Source organism: Ostrea edulis, chromosome 6, assembly GCF_947568905.1.
Source record: "Ostrea edulis chromosome 6, xbOstEdul1.1, whole genome shotgun sequence".
Taxonomy (NCBI): Eukaryota; Metazoa; Mollusca; class Bivalvia; order Ostreida; family Ostreidae; genus Ostrea; species Ostrea edulis.
In genome coordinates, this window is record NC_079169.1 from 29683739 (window position 1) to 29706800 (window position 23062).

The 23062-nt window shown below is 36.1% G+C and overlaps 1 protein-coding gene across 1 annotated transcript; it reads right to left on the bottom strand.

The window, feature by feature from the left end:
• Positions 1–967: 967 nt before the first annotated feature.
• LOC125646922 (E3 ubiquitin-protein ligase RFWD3-like) lies at positions 968–21709 on the bottom strand. The gene is given in 15 exon segments (XM_048873583.2): positions 968–1380; positions 1383–1464; positions 1694–1882; positions 3473–3564; positions 5380–5474; positions 5666–5869; positions 6040–6203; positions 10293–10394; positions 10494–10587; positions 14486–14664; positions 18304–18406; positions 18589–18674; positions 19175–19471; positions 19580–19690; positions 21087–21709. Coding segments are annotated over 15 exon segments (2151 nt in total). The 5' UTR covers positions 21375–21709; the 3' UTR covers positions 968–1315.
• Between the last annotated feature and the right edge of the window lie 1353 nt (positions 21710–23062).

Genomic DNA, 23062 nt, shown 5'->3' on the forward strand with positions numbered 1-23062 from the left:
TTTGAATTAGCAATTATTACGCTCGAGAATTTTTTATTCATATGGAGACGTCACCATTGCTGGTGAGAGGCTGCAAAACTTAGGCCTATGCTCGACGCCGACGGTCTTTCAGTAGGGATTTTTAGCGTGCCACACCTGCTGTGACACGGGGCCTCTGTTTTTGTGGTCTCATCCGAAGGACCGTCCCATTTAGTCGCCTCTTGCGACAAGCATGGGGTACTGAGGACCTACTTTCACCCGGATCCTCACAAAAGAAATAATATTGTTATTATGGTGCTGGTGGAAATATGAATTGGTCCCCCTTTCCCATCCGTCTCTCCAACTTTCTGATGCCCGCGTAAATCCATATGTTGAACATGGATTATTGTAAAACTTTTACATACATGAATAGTCAATGTATCTCACGGACGCCCTCATCCGCCAAAATGTTGTCTGTTCTCCAACCGATTTTTATCTAAAGCTTGAATCATCTTTAGCCCCCCCCCCCTTTTTTTTTTTAAATGCATTGTACAAAATTTGACCGCAGCTGATAAGAACGCCTTGGAAGGAATCAATATCGGACAATCATATCGCCATGTAAAAATCAAACTGTTATCTTTGAAATACCACATTTCGGAAAACGGACGCGTGGTTCCGCATTTACATTTGACTATGACGTAGGCCGTGTATAGGTCTACTTTAAACTTTTTAACTACTTCAGTTTAATATTATTTTGTGTGTATTTTTTCTTTATGCTTTTTTTGTCCTTTGGTTTCAGTTTGTTTTACATGTAAAGCGCTTTAAGGTACATGTAATTGTCTTGATTACGTAAAGCGCTATATAAATTTACAATAATTATAATAACATTCTATTTCGTACTGTGAAACTAGTTTACAATTTTAGTGCAGTCTACAACACCAGTTGTTTTGTGACCTTGAAGACTTGCAACAGATGTAGAAGTGTGAATAGAAACTGGACAACAGAGATCTCCTAACAATCCGTTTTATTTCTCCGAGTGAGGTCTGTGATAATTGCCATCACACAATACATTCATCAAAACACATACAACATGCAATGCATACAGAAATTCTCTCATCCTGAAAGACTAAATTGGCCTGCACTGAATAGGGAACTAACACATCTTTGATAACATCCTAAGGTAAAACATGAATCACAGTGGCTTGTGAGCAATAGCATTGGAACACTAAAACAGGTACAATGATCCACTGCCCATTACCCTAATGCAAAATAGCTGTCTCTTTGATACTGGGGCAAACAAAGATAATGCAATTCTTGAACCTTGCTGACGGCGAACTAATGCACAAATGTGTCTGTATCAGCACCAGCGGTGAATTTTTAGATTTTTTTCAGTCAAGGCTGCAAGATAAGTCTGGTGGTTAGTTTTATGCAAAAAGTGTCCACAACTATTCCTCCACTGGGTAATCGCTGAACAAGCTGAGTGGACGATGTGTCCCAAACATGGACCTACAATTAATCATGACACCATATAAAAGAGACATTTCTATAGAGCTACTCCATCTCTAGCACAGAATACCTAAATTATTGCTTGCAAGACTAAACTCTACTTCTTGTGCAAAATTTCTTAAATCAGAGTTAAATTTTTTTTATACAGAGCAGGTCATCATAAACTGGTTTTGTTGCAAAGATTAAACAAAATAACATGTGAAACACTATACGGAGTATCGACACATACCCCTGAGGTGGTTTCCTCTCCAGCACAGACCAACAATCTACTGTCATCTGCTGGGTGAGTCATCAAGAGTGTTCTCGTTAACACTGTCTGTGTCTGACTGCCGTGAAATGTCTGGATTACTTGGCAGCTACAGCCGTTGTTGATAATAGCAGGGTCAACACTAAGGTTCACAGAGGTCATCTCACACAGCTAAAACAGATAACAGAGCCAGATCAAAATCAGTGTCAATAATAGCAGGGTCAACACTAAGGTTCACAGAGGTCATCTCACATACCATATATACTCGCCTATAAGTCAGATTTTTGGGAGTTCAAAATTGGTCCAAAACTCTATATCCAACTTATAGGTGAGTCCTAACAAGACTAGCATTTTTCTGGACAGGGTAATGTAGAGTATTTTTTAACGACTTCGTAATCCGACAATTATCATGATTAACGTTGACTGGACATATTATATTATTCATGTATTCTAAGATTATATGCATAAAGAACAAGTATTTACATATTCAAGTGTATATTGAAATTGATTTGTGGAGAAAATAAATAAATATCAGTGCATTTCACAAAATATTATTTGAAACAGGTGAAAACATTAGAAATCGTCAACTGATTCTTGAAAAAAGTTAATGGCAAATCCCTCCAAAATATACGACCTACATATCGGCGAACCAACCTATAGGCAAGTATATACAGTAGCTAAAGCGGTGAACAGAGCCAGATCAAAATCAGTGTCAATAATAGCAAGGTCAATACTAAGGTTCACAGAGGTCATCTCACACAGCTAAAACAGACAACAGAGCCAGATCAAAATCAGTGTCAATAATAGCAAGGTCAACACTAAGGTTCACAGAGGTCATCTCCCATAGCTAAAACAGACAACAGAGCCAGATCAAAATCAGTGTCAACAAGAAGTACTGTGAGCAATGCTCACTAAGAATACCCCCCCCCCCCCCCCCCCCCCCCCCCCCCCCCCCCCCCCCCCCCCCCCCCGCTTACCCCAATCTCCCAAAGGGTGTTGGTAATATTAAATAGGTATAAACTACCTCTTTTCTGAGCGTAAAAAACAAATGGCATGACAAACCTTGGGTATTCTCGTTTGTAGGGAGAAATGGATTATCTAGGAACACAGCATCTCCATGCGATGAAAAAAGCTGTTAAAGAATTTAAATGGAAACCATATTGCTACTTCAATGTCCAGTGCGCGTGACCTTTGACCTTTTGACCCCAAAATCGATAGGGAACATCTTCATCCCATGGGTAGTCCATATGTATGATATGGTGACTGTAGGTGGAAAGGATAACACTTTAGAGGCCAGAAACCATATTGCTACTTCAATGTCCAGTGCGCTTGACCTTTGACCTTTTGACCCCAAAATCGATAGGGAACATCTTCATCCCATGGGTAGTCCATATGTATGATATGGTGACTGTAGGTGGAAAGGATAACGCTTTAGAGCCCGGAAACCATATTGCTACTTCGATGTCCAGTGCGCTTGACCTTTGACCTTTTTTGACCCCAAAATCGATAGGGAACATCTTCATCCCATGGGTAGTCCATATATATGATATGGTGACGGTAGGTGGAAAGGATAATGCTTTAGAGCCCGGAAACCATTGCGTCTACAGACGGACAGACAGACAGACGGACAACCCGATTCCAGTATATCCCCCAACAACTTGTTGCGGGGGGGGGGGGGGGGGGGGGGGGAGTATAATAATAGCAGGGTCAACACTCAAATTCACAGATGTCATCCCACAGATATACGTAGACTCTACACACTTGGTGTCTACTGGTGGGGTGCTTGGACGTCGGTCTGAAGCTGGCCAACAGATGCCGGGTGTGGTTTTCAAAACATAGACTTGTCAAGTTACCTGAAAGCAAATAAATACATACTGTGACACACAGTGGAAAAATGTCCGTCGCTATAACCAGAATGATACAGATTTTCTTTGTTTCTGTTTAGGATTGTTTCATTTACTGTGCATACTCACGAATACTTCTAGTCTAGATGTTGTTTTAACTCTAAAACAAGAGGCCCATGGGCCACAATGCTCACTTAAGTCACCTTCAACCTGCTATTCATTTGCAAAAGTTTTATCCTCTTTGTTTCTACAAAAAAAATTGAGCCCACATTTATATGACCCCACCATAGCCCCAATGGGTTATGACCACCCCTAATTTGCATCAACACAATATAGAGATGCATCAGTATTAAGCCAAAATAAAATGTGTGTTTCCTGTGTCCTTATCCTACTTTTTTGCTGTCAACCCTAAAGATTTTTTGACTATATAATTCAAATAAAAATCTGCAATTTTCAAACTGATTTTTTTTTCTTTTCATGTTCTGTGTTTCTCTGATTTAAATTTTGACTACCATTGATCTTCAAAATGTTTGAAAAGTAACTGTCATATAAATGTATATACAAAACAACATTGCTACATTGCAAAACAACATAACCGTTATCATTAGAAATAGTGGATTCCCTAAAATCATCAAAAACTAAGATTTCAAACAAAATGTTTCAATAAAATAAACTTCTTACCATACATTCCCCTGTAAAACTGTGATCCCCTATTATGGCCTCACCCAACCTATGAGAGCCACTAATCGAGCAAATTTTAATCTGCACTTCTTGACAATGCTCACCAATGTTTTCGAACTTTTTGAGTTGCAAAGGTCATTAGTCATTATAACTCTCTGGGGCTGAATTCTAGGAGTCTTAAGGGACACACTTTTTAAATATCTTAATCTAAAAGCAGCAAGTTTGATCTACACTGAATATAGGGTACACTACAGTGCAATGTTTTGTTCATCAAATGGATAAATATTGGTTCAATACATATGAAATGAATACCATCATAATTCATTGCATATATTTTGAAGTTTCAATAGGTTACAGGTCATATGTCTCTATGCCCAAGAGGATTACATCTTTTACTGCCAGTGCAGTATTTACATTTTATAGATTTTGTGACGTCATGGAACACTACCCAGGAATACTCACCGACCCAGCGGTTACTGAAGGGCCTTTAAGTGCATTTGGTGTCGCCATTATTATTTCGTCGAGACCGTGTGCGTCCTGATAATCTAAAGGACTGTTTCCTCCAATTGTCAGTGTTTTATTTGGTTTTGTAAATCCGAAATTAACAAAGTCGCCATGTTGTGAAACAACTTACAGTGCAACTGGTTCTCTGCCTCCACTTTTATATATACTTTCGAATGTAGTATTATAAACTGGTCCCCTCCGGGAAAGAACATTGAACCCGATTACAAAGCGTAACATTTAGAATTTATCTTTGTATGTTTTTCACATTTGAGAAGCAGTAGACCATGTTTGACGGTTGATCATAACCAATAAATGGACTTTATTTCTATTTCACCATGACAATGCGAGTGGTAATATCTTAACAGAGTTGCTTCTAAATGGTAGGGGTCTAATTATCAGCTGGTAAAAAAGAAAACCAACTCCAAGATAGTGGTGATACTGATATCCCTTGTGAATAGTTTGTTTATAGGAAGACAATCTTTTTTTTTATTATAGACATTTAAAAAATCTCGTATTTGTGATTTTGAAGGATTAGTACAAAATACTAACTGTACTCAATAACATGTGTAGTACAACATACAGGTTTTCACACCCCTTACAAATGTTGTATCAATGTTGTCCGACTTCATGATTTCGTACCTTCTAGTGGTAGCATGTGTAGTCTATACTGACTGTCTGGTTTCCTCTCATAAAACGAGATCTTGTTAAGCTGCCCCACCACTAACCCACCAGGTCTGTAAAATAACAATCATTTTATTGCTATAGCAGAATAGGAAACATCTTCAACAAGAAAAAATTCATCATTCATAATTTTATTACCTAAATAGATTTCAACAAAAATCTTTCTCCATAAATCCTTGCATTGCAGAAGATCGTATCAAGTATTAACCTAACTTACATGCATAAATTGATATTGGACAGGTACCTGAAACTGGCTTGAATGTCTTTTGGAATGTACTGTAGGGAAACCACAGGCGACCTGATGCCTTCTGTGTTTAGTTCCTGGACATGCTCAGAGGTGTTCCGAATGTCAAACTCCATCACATTTCCATTAGCCTGCCCGGCATAAAAGAAATTTCTATCGTCTGTGTTCCACACGCAGCTCCAAGCAGGATTGGGAAGATCATACCTAGATTTCACATTTTAATCATCATTCATAAAATCCACTATATGAATGCATTTATCTGTAATTATATCAAAAAGCACTTCCATGTGCGTTCGTCTTTAAACAGGGCGACATGCACCATGTGTACATGAAGAATTCACAGTCTCAAGGAATATTTAAAGGTATGATCTTACGTCTGTACAACAGTGTTGCTGATAACACTTGTCATTTTGGCGGTCTTGTCCAATCCACAGCTTAGCAAGATTCCATCATCCACAAATGGATGAAAGCAGCAGTCTCGGATAGGTTTACTGTGGATTGTTAGGAACTGGGAGGTCTTGAAATCCATTGCACTGATCTGTAAATTAAAGAATTCAAAACTATAAGAGTCACATCGCTCACCTGAGTCACCTTGGCCCATGTTTAAAGATTTTCCCTACATATTCTCATGTAAAACTTTGATCCCCTATTGTGGCCCCAACCTACCCCCTTCGGGGCCACGATTTTCACAAACTTGAATCTGCACTATGTCACAAAGCTTTTATGTAAATGTAAACTTTTCTGGACCAGTGGTTCTTGAGAAGAAGATTTTTAAAGATTTTCCTTATTTATTTGTAAGTAAAAATTTGATCCCCTATTGTGGCTCCAACCTACCCCCGGGGGCCATGAATTTTACAAACTTGAATCTTAACTATGTCAGAAAGCTTTCATGTAAAAATTAGCTTTTCTGGCTCAGTGGTCCTTGAGAAGATTTTTAAAGATTTTCCCTATATGTTTGTATGTAAAACTTTCATCCCCTATTGTGGCTCCATCCAACCCCCAGGGGCCCATGATTTGAACAAACTTGAATCTGCACTGTGCCAGGAAGCTTTCATGTAAATATAAACTTTTCTGGCCCAATGGTTCTTAAGAAGATTTTAAAGATTTTCCCTGTATATTTGTATGTAAAACTTTGATCCTCTATTGTAGCCCCATCCTACCCCCAGGTGCCATGATCTGAACAAACTTGAATCTACTATATACCAGGAAGCTTTCAGGTAAATCTCCACTCTTATGGCCCAGTGGTTCTTGAGAAAACTTTTAAAGATTTCCACTATATATTCGCATGAGATCCCCTATTGTGGCCCCACCCTACCCCTCGGGGATCATGATTTTAACAAACTTGAATCTTCGATATGTCAGGAAGCTTTCAAAAAAACTAGAACTGTCCTAATGGGACTAATACCCCCCGCGGGGCATATAAGATGATGGGAAATATTTAATGCAAGCACATTGGATATTTTCACATTATCTACAGGGCAATCAATGTGAATGCAGAAGTGTATATTCTACAGTACAGCAGTACATGAAATATTAAAAATATGTTTAATATAAACAATGAATACTATTTGGCACATTTTAGGCTGTATGATTGCAAATCCCTGGTCAACTCTTCTAGTCTTTCGTTTATATCCACTTTGTTAAAGATCATTATGTTATGCCAACTTTACTTTGTCATTGAATTTGTCAGTAAATAAATGACATTAGCTCAAGTATTGGTAATATTGTAATCTTTTCCACTGGTATAACAATTCTAAGTAGCTGCAATAAAGGCAGTTTACTATGAATCCCATTGCCAGGGATAGTTGAGATTATAAATACTATCTGACAAATAAGTATTCAACACACATGAGCCACTTTATGTTTTACCGAGAAGTCACAAGATTGCAGATACAGTATGTGGATGCCAAACCTGAAAATGTCCGTAACTTCCATAACTGTTAAAATATTTCAATGAAAATAAAAGATGCACAACTACATTATATATATAAGATGAGAATAAAGTTTTAATCAAATCTATTCAATGGTATTTAGAATTAAACTCTGGACAAAGTGCGCAACCCCCAAAATGAAAAGAAAATGTGCGTAACTTCTATAACTGTTAAAATATTTCAATGAAAATAGGAGATGCACAACTACATAATATATAGAAGATGTGCATAAAGTTTGAATGAAATATGTTCAGCGGTATTAGAAATAAACTTCGGACAAATTGCGTCTACCGACAAACGGACAGACAGACGGACGGACAGATGGACAAAGTGATTCCAGTATACCCCCCCAAACTTCGTTTGCGGGGGGTATAAAAAAAGAGGTACTGTGAGCAATGCTCACTAAGAATACCCCCACTTACCCCAATCTCCCAAAGGGTGTTGTTAATAGGTATAAATTACCTCTTTCCTGAGTGTAAAAATATGGTATGCCTTTGTAGAAGAAAATGGAAGATATAGTCCAAACACAAATCCATGGTATAAACCTATAATTTTGACCTTGAAATCAAAGATCAAGGTCATAAAGAGGTCATGAATGTACATGACACATAGTCTCATGGACATACACCCATGTCTTATGGTATGACTGTCAAAACCCTATGATCAATTTTGACCTTGAGGCCAAAGTTCAAGGTCATATAGACTGCATGAAGGTACCCGACACATCTTCTCATAGTGATACACTTATGTGTCAAATATGGTATGCCTATGTCAAAGAACAAAGAAGTTATGGCCCGGACACAAATCCATTGTAAAAAACTTTTAAATTTTGACCTTGAGGTGAAGGTTCAAGGTCATATAGAGGTCATAAAGGTGTTCGTCACATCGTCTCATGGTGATCCAACTGTGTGCCAAATATGGTATGCCTATGTCAAAGAACAAAGAAGTTATGGCCCGGACACCAATCTGCAGACAGACAGACAGAGTGATTCTTATATACCCCCCTGAATTTCGTTCGCAGGGATTATAAAAATTCAGCTTTTCTGGCCCAGTGGTTCTTGAGAAGATGATTCTTAAATGACCCCAAACTGTTTTTGCATTTTTGTGAGTATCTTCCCCTTTGAAGGGGGAATGGCCCTTCATTTGAACAAACTTGAATCTCCTTCACTCAAGGATGATTTGTACAAAGTTTGATTGAAATTGGTCCATCAGTTCTGGAGAAGATGATTTTCCTATATATCAGCATGTAAAACTTTGATCCCCTATTGTAACCCCACCCTATTCCTGGGGCCAAGATCTAAACAAACTTCAATCTACTTTATACCAGGAAGCGTTTAGGTATTTTTCTACTCTTATGGCTTAATGGTTCTTGAGAAGACTTTTAAAGATTTTTCCTATACATATTCACATGTAAAACTTTGATCCCCTGTTGTGGCCCCACCCTACCCCCAGGGGTCATGATTTTAACAAACTTGAATCTCCACAATGTCAAGAAGGTTTCATGTTCATTTCAGCTTTTCTGGCCCTGTGGTTCTTAAGAAGATTTTTAAATGACCCCACCCTACTTTTTTGCAATTATCTCCCCTTTGAAGGGGGGTATGGTCCTTCATTTGAACAAACTTGAACCCCCTTCACCCAAGGATGATTTGTTCCAAGTTTGGTTAAAATTGGCCCAGTGGTTCTGGAGAAGTTGAAAGTATGAAAAGTTTACAGACAGAAGACAGACACTGGGTGATCAAAAAAGCTCACTTAAAGGAAAAGGCAACACAATTTTTTTTTTAGATGATAAATGGTAGGATTAGTTATATGATAAACTTTTGTCATACTATTCTGTTGATATACACAGCCTAGATAAGCTGCAGTACTAATATGAAAACATTAAAAATTGAAATTTCCGCTATCTATAGAGGCTGCCATGATGCGGAACTCTTTCGTATTCAAGACCACAAAAATCAATAATTTTGACGTCACACCGTCTATTCCGATTTTGATGAGATTCTAAGATCATCAAAGATGTGTATTTGATGTGCATGTGGTAGATTTTACGAATACATTGTAAATAGGTGGATGCCTTCCTGTCAAGCAGTTAATTACGTTAATGCGAAGGGGAGATGTGAAAAAAGTCCCCCCCCCCCGAAATTCCTGACCCGACCCAACAAAGTTATTTGAAAAGAAAATACTATGTAAACTGTGAATCCATCATTTGTGTAATGACAAGTTGAGGTTTGAGATATTTACATGTATGAAGAAACGGGTACCATCTACCTGGTCTGCGACTCGACTGAACGTCTTTTCTTAAATTCTTCTTGCGAAAGAATGGGCTTAAATCTATACCGCTCCAAAACTTGACTGTTCGTGACTTGTCATGTTTACAGTGCTGCTGAAGAAATAAACCGGAACCGCCGGTGTGACGTAATAAATTAAACTTCAATGGCTGCTCTCTTAGCAGTGGGTAATTTGAAATAGAAGATAGATTAATATTGATGTAATTGTTAAGCAAGGATTTTGTTAAAGACTGTCAATTACGATATCAGTAAGTAATACTTTATTCATAAAGGCAACAATGTGGTTAGGGTTGCCTTTCCCTTTAAGCTTTCAGCTCAAATGAGCTAAAAATACCAAACTGATCACGATACCAAGTCAGATCTGCAACATGTTTTTATCCTGTACATCATAATCTACTCATCTTTAGTTACCTTTTTAAAGCCAAATCCTGGGAAGAGGGGACTAGATGACGGCTGAGAGACAACAAGTGTGGCTAGAGAAGGAGTGTATGACATCACACGACAGTTTCCCGCCTGAAACGAAAGATCTTACTGCAATCATGGACTCTAACAATCAGGAAAACAAATGTCACAGAAGTCTTCTCGTAGACCAGTAACCAAATATTGTCTCACCTCCCAAATTTTGATGGTTTTGTCCAGCCTGAAGTGACCATTCATATCTTTGGCCTGTGATAGTGATGTCGCTAAACCAGAGGAGGAATCAGACCTACAAAGCAAGACAAATGTGGAAAGACCGGTCACTTTTATCCAAGAATTGGAAATGGAGCTGTGAAGGTACTTGTATATCCTTGTTAGGGAAGCGCCAATGAAATTTCATTATGTTATTTGGATGTATATGGACATTGTATATTACATTGGTAAATATAAAACTAGTTGATCAGTATGTGAGACAATTTCCGGATCCTTGAAAATTTCCCCTTTTGGGGGGTCTCATGCACTTTATAAGGTCACCTGTATGATCATTTTATACCCACTTAGTCAACACAAACCCATACATTGTTACACTGCAGTGATTTTTTAAGGCCCATTTTGGGTCCGAATTTCGGCCCTTTCCCCTCCTAAAAATTGCCATTTTTTCCCAATTTAGCTTGCATTTTCCCCCAATACAAAAATTATTAAAGGAAAACGTATTTGAAAAAAATAAACATTCGATGTGAATTATACACATAAGACTTAACAAAGAGTTATAGGAATGATGATTTGGATAGAATAGTTGGGTTAAAGAAAATTAGATGTGTAAAATAAAGATAATATAATGTTTGATATGATTTTGAAACTTATTTATGATAAAATTGATTTTTCCCAATTTGAATGAAATGTCGACAATTTTTCCCAATTCGAAAGCCACAGGACCATTGTAAAAAAAATGTAGAAAAATCACTGCACTGATATCTAGTCTGTTCTACTGATATCTAGTCTGTTATACTGATATCTAGTCTGTTATACTGATATCTAGTCTGTTACACTGACATCTAGTCTGTTATACTGATATCTAGACTGTTTTACTGATATCTAGACTGTTATACTGATATCTAGTCTGTTACACTGATATCTAGACTGTTACACTGATATCTAGTCTGTTACACTGATATCTAGTCCGTTATACTGATATCTAGTCTGTTATACTGATATCTAGTCTGTTATACTGATATCTAGTCTGTTACACTGATATCTAGTCTGTTATACTGACATCTAGTCTGTTACACTGATATCTAGTCTGTTACACTGATATCTAGACTGTTACACTGATATCTAGTCTGTTACACTGATATCTAGTCTGTTACACTGATATCTAGTCTGTTACACTGATATCTAGTCTGTTACACTGATATCTAGTCTGTTATATTGATATTTAGACTGTTATACTGATATCTAGTCTATTATACTGACATCTAGTATGTTCTACTGATATCTAGTCTGTTATACTGATATCTAGTCTGTTATACCAATATCTAGTCTGTTATACTGATATCTAGTCTGTTATACCAATATCTAGTCTGTTATACTGACATCTAGTCTGTTATACTGATATCTAGTTTGTTATACTGACATCTAGTCTGTTACACTGATATCTAGACTGTTACACTGATATCTAGTCTGTTATACTGATATCTAGTCTGTTATACTGACATCTAGTCTGTTATACTGATATCTAGTCTGTTATACTGACATCTAGTCTGTTATACTGACATCTAGTCTGTTATACTGACATCTAGTCTGTTATACTGATATCTAGTCTGTTATACTGATATCTAGTCTGTTACACTGATATCTAGTCTGTTACACTGATATCTAGTCTGTTACACTGACATCTAGTCTGTTCTACTGATATCCAGTCTGTTCTACTGATATCTAGTCTGTTATACTGATATCTAGTCTGTTATACTGACATCTAGTCTGTTATACTGACATCTAGTCTGTTATACTGACATCTAGTCTGTTATACTGACATCTAGTCTGTTACACTGATATCTAGTCTGTTACACTGATATCTAGTCTGTTACACTGATATCTAGTCTGTTATACTGACATCTAGTCTGTTATACTGATATCCAGTCTGTTCTACTGATATCTAGTCTGTTACACTGATATCTAGTCTGTTATACTGACATCTAGTCTGTTATACTGACATCTAGTCTGTTATACTGATATTTAGTCTGTTATACTGATATCTAGTCTGTTACACTGATATCTAGTCTGTTATACTGACATCTAGTCTGTTACACTGATATCTAGTCTGTTATACTGACATCTAGTCTGTTATACTGATATCTAGTCTGTTATACTGATATCTAGTCTGTTATACTGACATCTAGTCTGTTATACTGACATCTAGTCTGTTATACTGATATCTAGTCTGTTATACTGACATCTAGACTGTTATACTGATATCTAGTCTGTTACACTGATATCTAGTCTGTTATACTGACATCTAGTCTGTTACACTGACATCTAGTCTGTTCTACTGACATCTAGTCTGTTATACTGACATCTAGTCTGTTACACTGATATCTAGTCTGTTACACTGATATCTAGACTGTTATACTGATATCTAGTCTGTTATACTGATATCTAGTCTATTATACTGATATCTAGTCTGTTACACTGACATCTAGTCTGTTATATTGATATCTAGTCTGTTATACTGACATCTAGTTTGTTATATTGATATCTAGTCTGTTACACTGACATCTAGTCTGTTACACTGACATCTAGTTTGTTATATTGATATCTAGTCTGTTACACTGACATCTAGTCTGTTATATTGATATCTAGTCTGTTATACTGACATCTAGTTTGTTATATTGATATCTAGTCTGTTACACTGACATCTAGTCTGTTACACTGACATCTAGTTTGTTATATTGATATCTACACTGACATTTAACGGAACTGGTTCACAATTTTTGAAAAAAATATTTTTCATTTTTGGTGTTTAACATTACAAATATAACTCATTTAATGTTGACAGCCAAAATTTTGACCTTCTGAACGCAGGAATAAATGCAATATTTTAGCTTTAAATCTGTGTTATGTAAACAAAGACTCGAGTCTTTTCATGTATACAAACTAACCAGTGAAATGTTAATTTTGTAATATAAAGCATCTTAATTTTGCATAGTCACAAATTTTAACTTTGAGATGACACATTTTACCCAAAGAGTGCTTGATATGTGAAAGATATAATAAACTTAGATCGATATCCATTTATTTTGAAAATTTCGTAAACAATAACATACCGCAATCTTTGTTTACAAAACAAATAATAAACTCTCTAAAATGAGCCTCTGTGATAATGTATAACCTTAAATTTTATGTGATATCTTTTAAACACATTAGACAATAGATTTTGCTCATTAAAAGTGAAAACCAAAATTTTGGGGAAAATCGTGAATCAGTCATTTTAAACTGTTATACTGACATTGATGTTTTTATTTTAAGTTTCCTCCCATTTACTACTTGCTCAGCAGACAGCCACCTCTTATCAATTAGTTCGCCCAACCAGTAAAAATTGTTGCCCCGAGCATCCAGCAATGCTATTTGTCTAGCCCTGTTGATTTGTATCTACTCTTTTGGCAACCATATATCAAATTTCAATACAATGCTGGAGAGAATCATGAATGTCATCAATGTTGTGTTACATGATACTACTAGTACTTCAAACTTCAGTCTGACTAAAGCCTGCCCCTACTAATTCATTTCGTTGTAGGAAGCGAATTAGTAAGGCCTGACTTTAGTCAGACTGTTTAAATTTTGTTATCTTGATGGGGCTGGGAAAAAACTTAAAAGATATCAGAGGGTTTGAGATATTCAGTTAAAACAAATAAAGAAAACGTAGTTGGGACTCCTAACTCACTTCAACATATCCATAGTATTTGAGATATTGGTGCTTGAGATCAAGAAGTTTAACTTTTGATAGCACTGATCTTAATTTAGTGCATTTACAACTCTACCAATGAATAAAAGACTACAATAATAAATTACCATAAAGTCCCAAACCACTGCTACATTGTAGTCTGTTGAATTACCTTGCGGTCTGTAGCTGTCGTTTGACCTTGTCTAACTCGGCTTTCAGTCTGTTACATTGTAGTCTGTTGAATTACCTTGTGGTCTGTAGCTGTCGTTTGACCTTGTCTAACTCGGCTTTCAGTCTGTTACATTCTTCTATTGCCAGTTGATACTGCAGACGACACTGGGCAGCCTCCATTTCAACTTTCCGTCGAACTTCTTTTTCCTTCTCAAGGTCCTGCAGAGCCCGATCTCGTTCTGTTGTGTCAACAGCCTGCAAAAAATTTAATTAAGATCTCGTACTTTTGTGCAATTATGTTATGTATATATGTAAATTCATGTTAAAACAATTGCAATTATCAATGAAAATTTACCATTAATAGTGATGTACCGATTGTCGCCGACTTTCGATTATCGGTCGCTATAACTGAAACGATGTGAATAATCGATTGTCATTTTGAAAATCGCCGACATCGGTATTTTTAAAAAATAATATGAATATTCCTGCCGCAACTTATCTAAAATCCAAAATGGCTGACGAAGCTGAATCATCCGATAAGATTGTTTAATGTTTTTCTTGAGAATCTTTCACTCATATGGAGACATCACTGACCATTGCCAGTAAAGGCCTGCAAAATTGCCTGTCTATGCTCGGTGCTTACAGTCTTTGAAAAGGGAGGGATCTTTATCATGTCACACCTGCTGTAACACAGTGCCTCAGATTTTGCCTCTTACAACAAGCAAGGGGTAATGAGGCTCTATTCTGACCCGGATCCCAGAAGAACAACAAAAGTTGAGAGATCTATCCCTATCCCGGGAAAATAAAATCGAAAGCATGGGATTATTAACTTCAGATTTCTAATTATGATTTTGGACGTCTCCATATGAGTGAAAAATTCTCGAGGGAGATGTTAAACAAGATACAATCTATCTAATGATTTTATTCTAATTAACTTAAAGGCCGGCAATTGGGTATAAAAGCAGCCAATCGGTGAAAATGGTGGAATATATGAATTTTCTGGTCACATTCAAATTGCAGCACTTATTTTGCAAAAATAAAGATTAAGCTGTTGTACTGAAATTTTAAAATAGGTATGCTTGTTCCCCTCATAACTGTGCATATATTGGCCATATCTATTTTAGATATAAATTCTCATGAAGTTTTAATTTTGGCCTAAAAAATCTGAAGCAGGGCTAAATTTATATTTCAAACTAGAGATTGGCAGTTTGTGGGTGTGATTATCTTTTGTTATTGTTTACACCGGATGTTGACTCACATATTGCAGGAGCATGCTTGTCTAGTTCTAGATAAGAGGGATTGCACCAAAGGCAACATGTAATCAAATCACTGTATAACGTGGAAAAAAAGTACTTACTCATATATCATTGGTAAATCCAAATTTTATTTTTTAATTATATATAATCACATTCCATTAAAAAAATTGGTTAATTTTATGAAAATAACTCATTAGGACTGTTCAGTCTGATCACTGTTTCAGAGTTTTGCAGGATTGCTGGTACCTTTTCTCGAATAATGTCAAGCATGATGTTTGTCTGATTAAGCAACAATCTCCTAGGCCAGTTGTGTAACTCCCATTAATTGTCTCTCACCAATGATGACAAATGTCCAATTGATCAACCATCACTCTAAAATTACTCTCAATCTGGACTCTTACATGTGAACATTACAATGCCAAAAGAGACAATCACAGATAGTAGGTCTCCAAATATCATAATGGACAAAATGTTTCTTAATAACCCTTCAATGCACATGTCCTCCATTGCACAGCTACAATTTCCCCCCAAATTCTTCTCATAATTGAAAGGTACCAAGAGGAAAATCATAAGTATTAGTATATCATATATACCAATATTTGTGTATATTATTAAAAAAAACTACATGTTTTAAAAGACATGGATAAAACAATGATGAATTCATTTTGTAGTTCCTAGGGTGAAGTTTTGTTAAAGTAAAAACATAGCCTTTCAGTGCCTCACAGATCGAGCAGAGTGGTAGAAAAATGCGGGAAAACTTTAGTTTATTTTGATAAATCATGCCAGTCTCCCTGTTCAAAATATCGTCTGCTACAGAGCATGTGTAGAGTCAAGCATCAGATTGCTGCTTATTCTGATAACACTGCTAAGCCCTGCCCTCTTGCCATATATGCTTAATTGCTGTAGGGGTGTAAAATTTTCTAGGTTACTCCCGGCCTTTAATATCTGGGGTAAAAAATAAATTCAATATATTTATGCCATAAATTTGAAATAATTAAAATTCGATTATTTTTCGATTAATCAATCGAAAAGGTACATTCGATTAATCCGATCATCGATTAATGTTTTCCCCGATTGCCAATCACTAACCATTAATTATTCAGTCATAAACTTTCATGTTTTGGATAGGTATAAATATAAAATATGGAGTAAACATCTAGATTTTTTTGTGTTATGGGTTATATGAAAATAATGGAAGCATGGCATAATTTCTGCATGTTTGGCTTTGTGGAGTATACAATTATCTCATGCTTCTAGCCAAGACACCTATTCTTCAAAAGACCTAATGTGTTTATTCTGATCAACAGACATATGTACATAACCACTTTTCCTATTTCCAGTACAGGGTTTTCAATAAGAAATAAGTAAGCAGATGAATTTAGAATTTGAGGCCTGTCAAATTGAGCACCATAGATGCAATTATACTAGGGGGTCCAGAGGCATGCCCTCTCATCTCCTGGAAAATTTTTGAAAAGAAGCATTCAAAATGGTATATTCTGTGTTAATCTGGAGGACAATATCTATATCATGTGCAGGTTTTTTTTTTTCTGATAAGATTTTAAAGTGTCTGAAAAACAAAATCTATATTTTTTTCTTTTAAGATTTTTATAATATCTGGGTGTAAAAATAGGCCCCGTGAATTGATCATGGTCATGATGTTTGTGAAATTGTTTTAAGTAGAACTATACCAGAATATTTAGATTAGCAAAATCAATCATGCTTTGGCAAGAGCAAACTGAGAGGTCATAAATTATCCTACTAAGTAATGTAATGACAGATCTTTTAAGAAGGCTGATTTAGGCCTCTGCAGACTTTACAAGTTAAAACAACTTGGGGGGGGGGGGGGGGGGGGATCATTGATATGAATATGGACGTAGAGCGTGTCTAGATATTTTTTAGTACCATTGTACTTGCATAGCTTACTATTTTGGTCATATAGTCATGATAGTGGTTTATTGTTGAAGCTAACTTAAGAAACTGTGATATAAAATTTTTTGAAAGCAATACATTAGGACTAATTATATCTACTTAACTTAATAGATTTTGGACTATTCCACATTACATCAATTATCTGGCACACAAGACAGAGCAAAATATATTGCTGGTTCATCTAATTTGCAAATTTCATAAATAAAACTTCACTTCATAATTCAAGTTCTTGTTTAATAAAGTGACAACTATTTCCTCACCCCTAATTTAGACCACTTTGCAAAAACTCTTGGTGCTTGAGGTCACTGAACATGTTTGTTTATTTACATTCATAACACTTAACATTCGGAATACCTTGGATGTCATCTATGCATAAAGCAACTACCCTTAATTTTGGCAAGCATTTTTTTTACAGTAGAACTAGAAAGCCTGCATATGACCCAGAACAGCACAGGATTTTATTAATTGAATAAACAACAAGTTATTTGATTTATAGAATATATCTTAAAATATTGTTATAATGTGCTTGACGATCATGTTGTGCATCACGTTTGAGGAAATTCAAGCCAGAAATTTCAGTCATTCAAAGCAGCAACATTTCGCCATATGCCGCTTCTTATTGAAAACCCTGCAGCGACACCTTACTCCGAGACACGAGATAAACAATGTACCTGACAACTTGTTCTTACCTTGAGTGACTTGTTCTTACCTTGAGTGACTTGGCATACAGAACTCGTATGTCTTGCCTTTTAGCTTTATGATTGCATTGTGGACATTTTCCACCTTGGCCTTTTAACCACTTTTCTATGCAACTGAAACAAAACTAGATATTACCTGACATAATCTTCAAATAGCCACTTCATTATTCTCTGCTATTTTGTGCTTTTTTTTATTGATGCCATTAACATTAAAACAATTGTTATAAACTTTCCAACTACATTGCATCTGTAGGATTGAAATTAACATTCTGAGCAATTATGAAACAATATCTAACCTTTGTCCAAATAAGTGGCCACATCTTAAGGATGCAAGTCTGTGAGAGCCTGAGGTGGACCACTCCTCGAAGCAGATCGGGCAACTCTAAACCACAGGAAAATTAAACTGCATTAGTATTGTCAGTTTCCCCAGTCGTTTTACTCTAAGAAACATTTATCTTGATACATGTAAACAATAAAGAAGCATTCTAGAATAGTAGATGTATGTTTAAGCTTTACATCAATGCATGGCATTAATAAAGGTGTAACCATTGAGTGTGTTCAAGGTTGCCGTCCCCGTTGTTTTCGTGCTCCGTTCTTAAGAGTTGCGAATTACGAAAACAAGTGACGCACAAACGTGTTCTATGTACCTACCGATGTGGTGTGATGTGGTGTGAGTTCTTGTACCTCGAACCCGTTCTCAGGTTGTGTACTTGGCAGTTGGGATCGACAGGATATTTGTACTAGTGCAAAGAACGGCGATCTTGAACGCACTCATAGTGTTGCAATTAACAATATTAAACAAAAATCAGAAAGCTGTACATGATCTGCATATTTGTGGTTTCTGTACAGAGCATGATGAAACAATTACATAATTTTCCTCACATTTCCATCTTCCTCCTCATCCTCTGGCTCACCAGTAGCTGCCCCTGGATTTTTAGGGGAGGACATGATTCGCCGTCGTTTGGGAGTTCTGAAATCTGATGGGGAACTGGTAGAAGCCTGTATTGGCTGTAGTGCAGACTCCCAGGGTTGTTGACTCCGAGAAGTTGACTGGACATTAGATGTTGCTTCTGTGGAATTCTCGTCAAGAGGATTTTCTTGAGGAGGGTTGGAATTTTCTTCAAGAGAATTTCCTTGAGGGGGGTTGGAATTTTCTTCATCGGTATCAGAAATGGTTTCCTGAAAATTGTAAATATATTCTTGTCAATATGTATTTTTATAGCACTAGAAATATCACTTCAGCTGTAATACAAGCACATGAGTGTTTTACAATGGCCTTGTCAATACCACATCTTGGTCTGAAGATCTTGAGTCCTCTTCCTCACTTGATATGACTTCAGCCGATACATCACCACGGGCATCCAGGTTGGTAGTACTCCTTCCTTCAGCAGAGGGAACCTACAGTGAGATACCGAAGTATGTAATTTTCATTCATATGAATAGTAGAGGTGTGGTGTCATACCAGTACTTTGATGCACACTCTGATTATCCAATGTAGCGGACGCCAGATATGGAGTCGGGTTTGATAATAACTAATTAAGCTGGGATTGCAATACATCAAATGCAAATGTCTATAAAATGATGTGCAATTTACATTATGACTCCTAGGAAAAGAAAAGTATATGGAACATCTCAGTTGACAAATGATAGTGAGAGTGAATGCACAAAGGGAGACAACCAGAAATTTTGTAAGCTCTATAATTATTAAATCCTCATTGACTGACAAGCTGTCCACTACTAATGAAATGAAAAATATTCAGTAGCATTGAATTTTAATAAATCATGTTCTGGGATATTAAAGACAGATCCATGGAAAAATTTTATGCCAGCTCTAATAAAAAAAACTTGTCAAAACACCCATTTCATTCTTAGATTTATCTTCATATTGGAAAACTTCTATGAATGAAATAAATCCAATATAATTGTATATCGCTAATATAAATATTGTATTAAAAATGTTTGACCAATAGTGACAGTACACAGCCCCACTGACCAGAATGAGATTGTTTTCCTTTTGGATGTACAATACAGATGAATCAGACAGTCACAATATTGAATAATTATGTATCATTATCAGTATAGAATAATGTGAACCAAATTGCTGCTATTTTTCATCTCCAGCTATGTGTGCAAACTATTGTAAAACAGCTTTATGTATACATCAATATACAATATTGTGTCACCTTGTACCATAAAGCAAAACAGAGATTACAACAAATTATGATGGAACAATTCAAATGAAATATTGTCAAGTAGTTTATTATTATGCACTAGGGATACCATGCCATGGGTCAATGCATTGTTGATATAATATTATATATGCACTAGTATGCAAAACTGATTTAAAAATACAACTGAGCATACAAGAACACAATCTGACTAAAGTACAGACCTATATTATTATATATAATAATATAGGTCTGTACTTTAGTCAGATTGACAAGAACTCAATAAAGTAGATCATGTCTCAACATTACAATACAAGTAACACAAGAATGAAGTAAGCCATGATCCTGCTGATCTGATCAGCCTCTAAAAAAAACTGCACCCTTATTTAAAACTACTATTAACTTCAATGTCTCAAGGTTTACATAAAGAGATGCTGGTGCACAGGGTAAGGTGTTACCAGAAATCATAATGTACTTGCAAAACATTGGTCAAATTATGGGGCACTGTTTAAACAAATCTATATTTACACTGGTCTGCACATTCTACTCATAAAGATGACTAAATTACCAGTAGGTTATATGACCATGTTGTTAAATGTAGAGATTGCATGGATTGGAGGCATTACCCTTGTATGATCATCTAGAATGAAGACAGGTAGAGGGGGAACTGGCCCTAGATTTCCCGAGGTAGCACGAGGCTCTTCAGCACCTCCTCCACTCCGACGTCTTCCAATGAAGAAGTCTGCTAACGTCTGCTGGTTTCCAGAAGAGGGTGATCTACGGACACTGGGACTGCCCTGCGGCTGCGGCACTCTAGCAAGAGGCGGGGACCTTTGCAACGACTCGGTAACGTTTTGAGGCAGCGACATGTCTGTGACCACTTCATTATTGTCCCCATCGCTGGTAGCTGACATATGGGTTGAGTTTATTGGTGTTCCAAGTTTGTTTCACTTTTCCAAACCCACTCAAATCTCGATATTCTCAGGTTGTCAGATGTTACTTTTTTAGAAATGGTCACTTATTGGGATTTTAAGAAGCAAAATAGATATATGTACCTCGTGTAAAGAAAAAAAAACTAATGTATCATCGTAAATTAAAGGTTTACCACACGCGGCTGCCCTACAGTATTACATAAGATCAATAAATATTACACATTCTGACATTATCAAATATTGCGCCAAACTGATTCGCCATCTTGAGTTAGGTAAAACTAAACCACCATCGCGTTGCAAAGGTATCACCTAAAATACGGAGTTCTGACCCTGGTCCTACTAAACAGAGTACGTTAAGTACTTTAGAGTACGCTGGTAAAATTTCAAAAATCTAATTAAACCGGGGTTTTTTTGTAGGTGTTCTTACTTTAGTTTAACCTAATAAATATATAAGTACTATGTACGTGCATTGTGTTTGTTTTTACTATTTTAGGAATTATTTTAAATTACAGTCTACCATTTGATCCCGATCCGGATATTTGCATAAAAATTCTAGTGCATTACGTCTAAATTTCCAAGATGAGAGCTTTATCATATTTTCAAGGTGTTAAGTCTTTTTATTGTCCTCTAAACATTGGTATATTTCATAAAAATATCTTACATGTATATGCACATTAAATAAATAAATATTTATTCGGTATATACATACACAAACATATACATACATAAATACCAAGGATAACCCATGAAAGCTCGACAGCTTATTTCCAATGGGGTCCTTTGATGCACGGATGTTTGCGCTAGGGGGTCATTTATGTGGGAGGAAACCGGATTACCCGACGGAAACCCACATTATGCATGTAATATCGCTAAAAACAAATACTTTAGACAAGTATTGCAATATAATTTTCTAATTAATAATGTTTATTTAGGCCTAAGTGGTATACATATATTTAAGCAATTTAATATACATTAGAGTACTACATAAAATTCTACCCGTCAAGGTATTACTTGGGAAAATTGATAACGATATGTGTTCTTTTTGCAATTCTGAAAGTGAAACTATTCAGTGAATTTCTTTTACGGTGTGTAAAGGACGTATCTCTGCAGAATCATCTTAACTAGTATTCAAATATACAACGTCACTTCAAAGAGAGTAGGCTGAATATGATCTGTCTGTAATTGGGTATTTATGTATACAGTTATTTAAAAAAAACAACAACTCAGTTTTAGTACTATTTTATGCCTTTATATAAATGTTTAATAATAAATAATACAAAATGCAATGATAATAATTTGTAATTTTGGCTGAATTACCCTTTCAGAATTCCAATGCAGTCATTAACTTTCTTATTGTCTTGACTAAACAATACAATTTTTACTGTTTGAAAACATAATAAAAATCCAAATATTAAAGAACACATCGCATGTTTCCAAAGTATATACATTTATATGCATTTTGTCTTTCTTATGCTTATAGTAATTGCGTCTAATAGTTCGTTCGCCGACATATTGCGATAATTAGCCACTATACGGATTTAAATCTAAGCCCCGATTTCAAATAGTCTCCTTGAACCACTTAAAAACAAATTATTGTGTTGAAAATTTTTATTATGTTCAGATTCTTGAATGAGCTAACAGGATGCCAAATAGCCAGAGTGGGGCAGTTT